Below are 12,731 nucleotides of genomic sequence, written 5' to 3' on the forward strand. Positions count from 1 at the left end.
ATATGAAGTGAGAACCATTATTATTCTCCTCCTTTTTCTGATAAAAACTCCATAAGGTAGAAAATTTCAAGTGACTTGCTTAATATCCGTTGACTGAATGCTATTGAAAAACAGGTTCTAGGACCTTCTCTCAAAAGGTTCGACCACTGATGGTTTCATATTCCCTCTACTGGCAGAGTCAGTTATTTCCAAAATGACTCTACTTCAGGAAGCTTCAGCACTGCCTGGGGACTTGCTAGAAAAGCCAAATCTCAGGCCACCCCAGATACACTGAAACACAGTAGGTGTTTTAATAAGACTCCTCTGTGATGTGTTCACAGAAGCACTGCTATAGAATATAAAAGCACTGGCCCCAGCCTCACATTCGGTTAGAATGACAAAGTTGCCACTTGGCGCATACTTACCTTCTGTGCGTATTAGAAAAAGGTAACCCATTTGCAGATAAGGCATGGCAAAAAGATAGTGTTGTGCAAAGAAAAAGGCACCCTTCCTCAGGACACCATTTTCTGCCACAGCTGGGCACAAATTGTACAACCTCTACAAAGGCCATCTACAAAGTAGATGATACTGGCCATCTTTATGCTAATCCTACTGCTCTGATATGAAGAAGTACATTCATACTGGCATTGCAATGGGCCAAAATTGGCTAAAGCCGAAATTCCTACAACTTCTGATGACATTGATAATACTAAAATTTCCATGATAATAAAATGGAATACAGGATCAAGGTCAATTACAAGATAACTGAATTCAAAAGTATTTTAATGTCCATCCCCTTGCTATTTGCATTCAAGCAGTAAAATGGCTAAAAAAGGTCAAGAGATCTAAGATGAGATTAGTAACGAAATAAAGAAAGCAAAATAAAGAAAGCGTAATGAAAGCTGGGCAGGATGTACACATCTTCAGTCCCAGCTACTCAGGGGGCCAAGACTGGAGAACTGCTTGAGTTCACATTGCTTGAGTCCACCTACAGAACACAATGGGCAGCATAGCAAGACCCTCATCTCAAAATAACAAAGTATGAAAACAATCACCAACATAGGTGAACTCTCTCACCATAAGATCACTGATTTGAAGGATTTCCTATCACCTCCCAGGTGTGACAATGTCTAAGACACTCCATAAATTCATAATTCAAAACCACAGGAGGTATGCACATTGAAAGAAGCAGAAAACCTCCCAATTAATCTAACTCTATAGTACATCTCAGCAGTGGAATCAAGTTTCTTGACACATACCAGTAATGCCGCTCATCTCAGTCACCTTTCATTTTAAATAATTATAAGACTGTAAGAAAACTGCATAGTCAGTTTACAAATTAATGGTGACAATTACTTAAATGTATCTTCTTAGCAAGTTCACTTTAAGAAACATAAAATAAATGTGTTCAAAGAACAAATTTACACTGGAACAGCCAAAATTAACAATCACAACTTTTTTTTAAAAAAAGAGAGAGAGACAGATGAGAGAGAGAAAGAGAGAGAGAGAATTTTAATGTTTACTTTTTAGTTTTCGGCGGACACAACATCTTTGTTTGCATGTGGTGCTGAGGATCGAACCCAGGCCGCATGCACGCCAGGCGAGCACGCTACCGCTTGAGCCAATCACAACTTTTAATGTAACAATCTCTTTTGAAAGGAAAACACAAGTGCCATTAATTTTTAAAGTGCATTTCCTTGCTGACATTCCTATTTGGATAAATATGCATTTACTCATGAAAATCAGGAGTAGGTAAAAAACACACTATTTAAAAGCACAGTTATGTAGCAGATGAAGGTAAATTGGGTAAAACAATATACGGAAGACTATAGTTTTTTTATAAACAAGATTTTAGGCTTTGATGCATGTTATTTATTTTAGCAAAACTATGGCTTTGTCAAATACTAAGCAAGCCTTATCCAAATTTCTTCAGTAGCAAGAACTGTGTCACTGAAATGACTTCTGCAGTGGTGTGAAAATGACATGGGAAAGCGCTAGCATTCCTCATAAGCTCACTCGATCTTCATTCAGCATTCACTTTTCTTGGTTCCAACAAATATATTCTGCCTCACTAATTTAAAATAAGGCATGGCAAAAAGATAGTGTTGTGCAAAGAAATAGATGCATTGTTTTAAAATTAAAGGGGGACTCATGCATTACATGGTCTAAAAGAACAAGGAGAGTATTCATCTGATGCTTTGCCAGAAGTTAACCAAAAACAGCCAAATGACCAGCTTCACAACTTCCTACTAGACTGTGCTAAACTACACCACATGTGTTTTAGATGGTGGCTGTCCAGTTCCTGGACATCTTGTTCAGGTCAGTCTGAGCAGCTGAGAGCAGTTTTGAGAGAAGTTGCTGAAGCAGAGTTCTCTCATGTGTTTAGACAAATCAGTACTATTCTTAAGAGCTTGCCATTTTCTTCTTTTTTAATCTGCCAAACAGGTTTCTGTTAACTGACAGGAATATTTGATTAAATAATAGTTGAATGACTAAATGAAAGAACATTGCCTGCATTTAACTATGGACAACACTTTCAACCTTTTCACAGAATGCATAACTGAATTCTTATGACACATTATAAAGTAGGTATCATAATCACCACCATTTTATAGGTAAAGAAATTGGAATCATAAGACTAATTTTCTCAATATCACACAGAAATTTTTATCGTAGAGGGAAGGTTTCAAAGTTGTATCTGACTCAACAATTGTGTTTTTATGCCACATAGTACATGAAAAGTACATCACAGTAAACAAACACTTGTTCCTTCATTCATTCAAGAAACATGTGTCAAATTGGTAGATTTAAGCCTGGCACTATGGTGTACACCTGTAATCCCAGCAGCTCAGGAGGCTGAGGCAGGAGAATCACAAGTTCAAAGCCAGCCTCAGCAACTTAGCCAAGGCCCTAAGCAACTCAGTGAACCCTGTATCTAAATAAAATACAAAAAGGGGTGGGGATACAGCTCAGTGGTTAAGTACCCTGGGTTGGATTCCCAGTACCAAACAAACAAACAAACAAAAATAAAACAAAACTTTGCTAGGTTTAAATAATGAAGACCCAGTCTCTATTCTCAAGTGTTAATGTTCTTCCTTTCATCCAATTTTAAACAATATGGATTAGCTGAAGATGAATTCAGCTATGGATGTAGAAGACGTAGATGAGCTGAAGATGATCTGAGCTACTTTCAGACGAGATGGGCCGGAATGCATATAGGCCCCAAAACATATGCTGAGGAAACATGCAAAGACAGTCATTACATATACAACATATGGAGAGAATGTTGGTATACCATCATTTTAACAGTATAGTGTTCAAAGTTCACTGCTGATGTACAAGACAATTAGACAAATTTGTGTGCATAGATTTGTGTGTGGACAGTTTTGCCTGTGCTTAATACCCCTACTTCACCAAAATAAGCTGCTTCTAATTACCTGCTTTACAGATAAATGAATACAAATTTTACATGGAATGACTAAGATACAGTAGTTAACAGGGCAAAATCAGCTTTTCTTTGCTTCTTACTTAACTTTTGGCTCTTACGTTGATTCACACATAATGGTCTACTTCATTAACAGGCAGAGATCAGAAGATGAGGAAAGGAAATCCAGGTAAAACTGTTTAATCTAACTTCTATGGATTTTGAAGATAAGAAACATTTTTAAAAAATTGGTGCCAAATCTGCCAAATTTGGGTGGTACAAATTCACCTAAAATGGATTTTAAGTCCCAATATAAAAAGCAAAGCAATAAAGAATTAAGGAGAAAACTCAAAAGATTATCTACATTAAAGTAGGCAAAGATGACTTAAAAAGACAGAAAGCCCAAAAAGGGATTAGCACAAAGGTAGGTTGGTAGATCCCCACTGGACTGAATCTAGCTCCTACTCTTATTAAACACAATGTTAGAGCAAGAAAGAACTTGACCCTACTAAATGATGAAACCCCACCCTCCATCACTCTTCATAAATGAGATAACTGATTTTTTAAATACCATGTTATTAATCTAGGAAAAATATTAAGTCCTTGTACTGAGCTATGTAGCTGACATACACTGAGTAAGAAAACAATTTGAGACCTCAAGAAAAAGGAAGATGTTTGTATTACAGAGAAGGATTAAAGTATTTACATTTGCCCTAGGAAATCTGCCCCCCTAGTTAAAGAAACAGTCTTCCTTAAATGTACCTTCAAAGATGAGGGAATAAATTCAGTTCCCTGTGCAGTCTTTTTGTTGTTGTTGTAGTTGAACACAATACCTTGATTTTTTATTTATTTATATTTATGTGGTGCTAAGGATTGAACCCAGTGCCTCACATGTGCCAGGCAAGCGCTCTACCACTGGGCCACAATCCCAGCCCCCCTGTGCAGTCTTGAAGAAGAAAACCAAAGCTGAATGACTTCTACTGTCAAATATCAGAACTCATTACAAAGTACAGTCATTAATAGAGTTTAATATTGACACAAAGATATACAAAAAGTAATATCTACTGTATGCTTCATTCATACCAAGCTCAACCACCAACAAAACTAACACAACAGATCAGAATAGCAAGTTCAGAAACAAAGCATGCTGTATATATATTCGCTTTATTTGTGGAAAGGTGATATTGCATTGCCCTGGATAATAATGAATTAATTAGATATTTATACAAAAAAATTTAAACTTGACCTCTACCTCACACCATATTCTACAATCCATCTAAAATGGATTTTTAAATCTCAATCTAAAAAGTAAAGCAGTTAAAAAATTAAGAAAAAAAATTCAAAAGATTTTCTACATTACCTTAAAATAGGCAAAGATGACTTAAAAAGACAAAAAGCACTAATTATAAGGGAGGGAAAATGATAAAGTGGACTGAAACTTTTTTCCACTGGAAGAGCCATTAAGAAAATAAAAAGTAAAACAGAAAGTGGAGAAGAAATTTACTGTGCTTTTACTCAACAGAGATCCAAACCCTTAGTACAAAGAACTCATACAAAACAGTGAGAGATCAGGAAACCCAATAGCAAAAAAAGCACAAAGTTAAAATAAAAACACTGTGATACCACTATCTAACCTCCATAATAGCTAAAATAAAAAGACTATTTAATTCCAAGTGTTGTCAAGGATGTGGAGTAGCTAGAACTTTCAAGATAAGTAAAGGAACTGTAAATTGGTACATCCTGGAAAATCTCTGGGAATATCTATGTACTGCAAGTGACCATACACATACCTTCTGACTTAGCAATTTTAAATCCTAGATTCATATTCTAAAGAAATGCATGCTTATGTTCACCAAAAGACAGATACAGCAGGGTGTGGTGGCACATGCCTACAATCCCAATAGCTCAGGAGGCTGAGGCAGGAGGGTCATTAGTTCAAAGCTAGCCTCAGCAAAAGCAAGGTGCTAAGCAACTTGGTGAGACCCTGTCTCTACATAAAATATAAAACAGGGCTGGGGATGTGGCTCAGTAGTTGAGTGCCTATGCATTCAATACCTGCTACTCTCCTTGCACCAAAATGATAGGTACATGAAAGTTCATATTTGTGTTATCTGTAATCACCAACACACCCCAGTTTATATTAACATAGGATATGTAAATAAACTGTAGCATATTCATAAAATGGAATGTTATACAACTGTGCTGTCCAATATAGTAGCTGCTAGTCAAATATGAATTTAAATATAAATAAGTTTAATAAAAATAAAAATTCATTTCTTCAGTCATACAACCAATATTCCACAAACTCAGTAGCTACTTGTGACTACTGGCTACTAATATTAAACAGTACAGATAGAAAATATTCTCAACACCAGAGAAAGTTCTATAGGTCACTACTGTTTTGTAAAGAAGTGAGAATACATAAATTCTAAGTAATAACATAGGTGAATTTCACAAACATAATGTTGATTGAAATAAACCAGATAAAAAGTAATATCTACTGTATGCTTCCATTCATACCAAGCTCAACAACTAACAAAACTAAAGGTTATGAGAAGGCAGGATGGTGTCACCCTTTGGAGCCCGGAGTATTGGCTAGAATGGAGCATGAAGAGCCTTCTGAGGTTTCAGTCAAGCTGATCCAGATTAAGAGACAGAATGCAAATTTTTCATAACTGAAATTTACACAAGATTCAAGACTGAGGATGTGTACATTTCTCTGGATTTAAGTTGTACTTCAATAAAAATTTTTTAAAAAGAAAGAAAAAACTCTCAGTTTTTGTTTCAGAGTCTTCCTCTTATGTCAATGAACTCAGCTATTCATCCTAGATAAGTGATATGGTGTGCCTTGGGATTATGGATTAATGTTAGGTAAGAAAAAGGGATTTAAAAATCTCATATTCATCTTCTATTTTTACATGACTGTCATTGTTATAAAATGAATTAAGGACTACAATGGAACAAGAACAAAATGAGAAGAAGAAAATGTGGCTAGGACATATATGAAAGACAGTAAAAGACAAAAGAAAGGATAGAAAGGGATTTCCAAAGCTGACATATTTACTGGAGACTCATGACAATTAAATTCCCAAGAAGAGTCCTGGAGAGATGATAAAGTGGTCAACCAAGCTCAGAAAAAGATGGATGACTCATCAAGTTGGCCAGGAAGTGCCTTTAGAATTAAAAAAAAAAAACAAAAAACAAAAAAAAACTTTAGATAAACTTTTAAAGAAAAAAAAAAACAGAAAACTCTCAAAAATTTGTAGATGCAGGAATAGCAGACTGTCTATAATATTGAGCAGCCAGAAATGCTATTAAAATCACTGTCACCAGCACCCCCACAAAGGCTGTATCTGAGTTTGAACTCTAAACGAACACACACACACACACACACACACACACACACACACACACCTATGCAGACATAAATATTGTAATCACTTATGGGATTTAAAAGTAAAGCAAGAAAAATTCCTCCAATGGATTATAGTTTGCTGTCAAAACAAATCTGTTACTTATTGTCTGTTTGTTTGTTTTTTTTAATATTTTAGAATGGACACAAGTTTTAGAAAGGTAAAAGCTACAAACTATAATACAATAATTTAACCACGGCTTCATCTGTTTGTTCAAGTTCTGGAGGAAAATAGAGTTGGAAAAGATTTTGGAGGTTGTAGGGTCCATCACTTGCTTCACTTTAGCCAAATTACTTTTTAAAATTTCACATCAAAAATATATTCTATTTTTTAACACATTCAGATAAGGATATTTCTCTACCTCCCTTAGTATCCCATTTCAATGACTGTCACTCTGAGGAAACTTTTTTCTGAGATACCTCCTAAATAAATATGGTCTTATTATTTAAGTTACATTCTGTTTATTTTATTCTTTTTTTTTAATTTTTTATTGTTGGTTGTTCAAAACATTACATAGTTCTTGATATATCATATTTCACACTTTGATTCAAGTGGGTTATGAGCTCCCATTTTTACCCCATCTGTTTATTTTATTCTTAATCAAGATGTGAAGTTTATAGTGTTCATAGTCTCCATCATGACAATTCATCTAATTATAACTCCCAAGCTTCCAAAAATATCTACAAGGTATCTTCACATACTTTATCTATTTAACACTTGAAACAATCATATGATATTTTTGCCCTATTCTACAAATGAGAAAATTCAGACTGAGAAAGTAAAGAAACTGAGGCTCAGGGAAGAAATGTGACAAGTTCAAGGTTACTTAGCAATTCAATGCTTGAGTTAAAACTCAACTTTATCCTTCTTGTATAACCGTTACTAAGTCACTACTCCCCTGAATAAGACATTATATTTTAGGACAGGCTTCTATACAGAATAGAGAATCTTATGTCATTTTCTGCTGCTATAAATTTGCCTTTTTTTTTTTTTTTGCCAGTGGAGGGCTGTGATTTTTGCCTGCATCATTCCTCTCATTCTGCTAACTGTACCCAGATTTCCCCTGGGATTGTCAATCACTTTACTCAGCCTCCACCTGTCCAAAGAGCCTGCACAGAATCCAGGCCAGACAACTCAAGTACTTTTTCCAAGGAATTTGAATCTTGAGTAAGTAACAGAAGACTGAAACTTGTCAGAGCTCATCATATCTCACAGATGAGTTCCCCAGGCACTCTGATTTCAAAGGTCTAGTCCTTCAACTTCTCCTCTCTTATCCCCATGAGCTCATATTACTATAAATTATTTTTCTACTTAAGTTGGGTAGTATTGGCTTTTGGTTGCATGCAAGCAAAGAACCTTCATAAAACAACTATCAGGATGAACAGATAAAAAATATATATCTATATCTATTAATTCTGCCTTTATTGTGGGCTGTAATTAGACGAGTGAAAAATATCAAAATGAAATTAGCCTTTTGGCATTTTGTAAATTATGAAAATTCTCTCATGCTGAAAAAAAGAAATTTATTATTCAATTGATCAAAAATAGAAATAAGTTGGTATGTTCTTCAAAATTGTAGTGTTTTGCTTTTTGTTTGTTGTTGGAAAAATGAAAAATGGCTTCTGAAATCTGGAATTTTTCAGGAAACAGAAAATTCAGAAAGCACAAGGTACTCTCCTGGGACAAGTCCTTCCCTAGAATTGTTCAAGAGAGACAAGAGATACTGTACCACTGGTCCTCTGAGCATCCCTCTACCCTTAACCACAGCTTCATCTGTGGAAGAAGGGAAACAGCCCTCAAAACTCCTGGCAAGTTAGTCAAAAGCAGCTGCAGCCAAGTTGCTAAATGAGCCCTGGTCATCAAACTTCCAAGTCTAAAAGGAGAAACTACAAGTTGATTATCCTTTATTCCAAATGCTTGGGACCAGAAATGTTTACAATTTTGGATAATGGAATATTTGCTATACATAAAGAGAGCTCAAATAACACACAGCAGGAAATACTCTTCATTGTGTTACATGAACAGGGCATAAGTTTTACACTATCTTCTACATGACCATGTAATAAATAATCTTCCTATAAATTCTAATATCAGAGCAAGACCCTGAAAAATTCTTTTCAAGCATCTAATATAAAAGATTTGTCGGTAAAACTTTGGTTGAGTTTATTAAATTTCAACATGTAAACCAGCAAGTTTGTATGTTTGTGTTTGGTAAATAATATACATAACACACATGACAACTTGGTCAGAATTAATCATATTATCAACTGATTTTTGAGACTGGGAACATCACTAGCATTAAAAAAAGAGAGTGAAGAAAAAAGAAAAACAACTTCCTCCAACAGAATTTTTCTCACAACCACAAAGAAATAAGCATGCCACCTATTCCAGACTCTACACTGAGATTTCTGAAGAGCTTACTAAAGTTCAGGTACCCTGTTCCTGGGCTCATAAAGCTGCCCAGCTCTTTTCACATTTCAGAGTACAAGCGGGAGGGATTACCCATGGAGGATTTCTCTGTTACTTGTGGAGACTCTTATTGCCATTGGAAAATGAAGTATGACAGTATCAATTAGATAAGAAACTGCCAGTGAATTTCAAGGAAACATTCAAGAAAAAGAAATGCCTGATTTTAAGGTTACCTGAAATATTTAGAAACCTTTGGATTATAACAGAGATGAAGGTACATAGAACTGCCTTGTTTTACCTCCAGATTCATTTTTGTGAGTTCTATCTCAGTTTATGAGTCACATTGGGCATGCCAACTTTTGGCTATTACATACTGATCATGGAAAATGGAAATATCCTTTATGGATTTATCAAGAGTACTAAGAGAATGAAAGTTCTTATTGAAGGTTTGAATATAATTATAGGTAAAAATGCAATGTTTTGTCAATAAATAGTGAGGCTTTCCATAAGACCTGCACCTATAAGCCCTAAGAAGCCAAGACAGCACCCACAGAGAATATATACCATAAGGGGATGTACTGACTAGTAGGAAGGGAAGAAAGCAGACTATAAAAGACATTTCTACAAATTCCAAATAGATTTTCCTTTCTTCAGGCTGGGGCCTCTGCAAGTGCTGGTACAACCTGGCATAGCAATAGTCCCTGCCTATGATCTTTCTACAGGGCAACTGCAGTAAAAACTCTAACATGAAGTACCCTGAGATGCACCAACCTTCTTTAGTATATGATCTCTATGATACTCAGAGGGTAAGCAATTATAGCATTTGTTTTCATGAACTAAAAATGTTAGATACTGAAAAGGTTAACTGTTTTCTAAGCCAAAAATTTTAATCATTTTATTTCTCCTAATCCTTTCTCAAGAGATTTTTATAAGTTTCCATTACTTTAACACAATTGAAGGGAAACATGTTGGAAAGGTATTGGAAGTGACAGATGGGCTCATGTTGAAATAAAATGAAGCCTGTGGCACTACTGAAAGGAAGTCACGAAATTCAAAATTAAACCAGACAGAATGGTCTTGAGCTTGTTTTTTTCTTTTTCAAAGAAACACAAACAGTGGGAAGTTGAAGCAAGGCCATCACCTCTTTGAATTCCTATACCTTGGCCACTCTGTATGATTCAACTGTCTCCTTAATGCAATGTGCTCCCCTGAATTTTAAACCTCTCTATATTTATTATCAAACATCCAAATACCAGTCTTTCACTAGCATCACTAAACACAATTCCAGTTTTTTGTAGGTATAACTTCAAAGATTTTTTTAAAAAAATGCATTTACAAACAACTCAACATCCATTAAATGTCTTAAGATGAGATGAAAAATGTACATTTCAAAAATCCACTGTGCATTCAAGACATGTGAAGAAACCACTCTCACTGCTGCATTACTGTGGACTACTTTGCAACAGTTCCACCAAGGAGTCCCACCTACCTTGTTGTGCTCATACTTGTACGGGATCTTGAGTGTGTCCATAGCTCTGATCATGGCCTGCATTGCTGTGAAGATGTTCTGATACACCAGTTTGGTGAAGCCCCTTTTGTCTTCATCAGAGTATCCTGACCCATGGATGATTCTCATCTGCTTGATAAATGTACTCTTGCCACTCTCTCCTGTTCCTGAAATACAGACAACAGTAGCACATTAGACCACAACACTGTCTCAGTCTTCCCATAACTGAATTAGACACAATGGCTTGGATATGACATCCCTAAAACATGAACACTTAGCAAAACTGGACAAACCAGAGTTCACTTCAAAGGCAGATGAGCTCGAAAGAGAATAAACAAAATGAAAACCTGTCACCACTCAGCATGGAATTTTGATAGTGATATGTAACCATGTATCTTGTAAGAAATTATGACAACACCGTCTTTTAACTTGATAAAGCTCTTTTCCCTGAAGAATATTTGAAATGCTTCCAGGATTCTGATTTGCTTACTCAGGATTTAGATTTGGAAATGACAATATATTTGTATGAATGCTATTCAGAGAGATAAAGGAAAAAGGGCCTAAAATTTCTAGGCATTTCTCTAATGTTGAAATGGGATATAATTAGAGCACGGTATCCTGGAAAGAGAAGAATGGGTTCATGTTTCTAGACAAGCAAGTATTCACCATATTTATATTCCCTTTCTGTTATCGTAAGCCTGACAGTAATATCTATCAGAGTCATATTAGAAGAAACAAGATGAGAAGAGGAAAACATTTCCCCAAATGTCAATATATGTATTCTACAAAGAATCTAAAACTATCTATCTAAAAACTTCATTCCCTAAATAGAAGTGGCATTTTTTCCAAATTCCTTTCTCCCTCCCTATTCTCATTCCCTTTCAAATTATCTTAGGATTTCCAAAACAATAAATGACTTTGCTTTCTCCCAACAATGTGAAGAAAATAAAAATGTGCATTTAGATATTAAACACTGAAGAAGAGAAGGAAACACAGGATAACCTTATGACCAAGAGCCTTAATAGCCTTGCCTCCCAGGATGCTAGGAAACAATAGAAAGAAAGGAAAGGACAGCAGGGAAGGAAGAGGAAGGGAGGAAGGGAAATCAGAAGCTAGGAATACAACATCTGTCCTAATTCTTTTTGTTTTTCTGATGGTTGCATTTCATTACTATCTTTATAAATAATCACAAAAATTCAAATAAGTATTACAGTTTTCATCAAAGGACTCTTAAATGGCTGCAGATGTCTTGGTGAGCACAGACTCCTCAGATGGTTACAATGTAGAATGATTTCTACCGAGCGTCAAACAGGAGGTTTCTTTATAATTTTCCTGTGACTTAATAAGGTTATATGGAATTTCTTGAAATATATATTTAACACTGCAATGTGAGTGCTATCACTTTTTTTTTTTTTAAATGGGTCTCATTATGTTGCACAGGCTCCCAAACTTCTGAGTTCAAGCGATCCTCCTGTCTCAGCCTCCAGAGTACTGGGAGTACAGGTACATGCCACTAGGACCAGTTTAGCCTATTTTAATAGAATTAGTCTAAAGAGTTTCAAATGAATATTTTATAATCTCAGCAATGAATACTGGAAAATCACATAAAGTATCTGAAAAGTAGAATCTCTAGTGAAAATAGTTACAAACAATTTCTTAAATAATTTAAATAATTCCTTAAAGAAAGAAGCCAATATCTTTACTTTCCTATGCAATTAAAAGAATGTTAAAAAAAAAAAATTCTAATTGCTTCTTCATTATCACTGTCCCAGAGCCAAAGGTTTGATCTGAGGGATCAACTGTAGACATGATCAACAAACCACAATCTCTGTCAGTTCTTTCCACAACAAAAACAGAAGCGATCTTAATTTGTTAATTTAATGGTATAGAAAAAAAAAAAGGAAAGAGAATCAGGTAGCAGGACTTTGTTTCTCCTGGGACGACTTGAGGAATTTTTATGAGAAAGAAAGAAAGAAAGGAAGGAAGGAAGGAAGGAAGG

The 12,731-nt window shown here is 35.3% G+C and overlaps 1 protein-coding gene across 1 annotated transcript in view; it reads right to left on the reverse strand.

Annotated features, from left to right (window-relative positions):
- The window catches only part of LOC107148216 (guanine nucleotide-binding protein G(q) subunit alpha), a 229,699-nt gene that overhangs the window by 170,609 nt on the left and 46,359 nt on the right, over nucleotides 1–12,731 (reverse strand). Inside the window, exon 2 of the mRNA XM_048806945.1 lies at nucleotides 10,715–10,899. Within this exon, the coding sequence (XP_048662902.1) occupies nucleotides 10,715–10,861 (147 nt within the window). The 5' untranslated portion in view covers nucleotides 10,862–10,899. The remainder of the gene's footprint in view (nucleotides 1–10,714; nucleotides 10,900–12,731) is intronic.

Source organism: Marmota marmota, unplaced genomic scaffold (assembly GCF_001458135.2).
Source record: "Marmota marmota marmota unplaced genomic scaffold, marMar, whole genome shotgun sequence".
In the NCBI taxonomy this organism is placed as follows: Eukaryota; Metazoa; Chordata; class Mammalia; order Rodentia; family Sciuridae; genus Marmota; species Marmota marmota.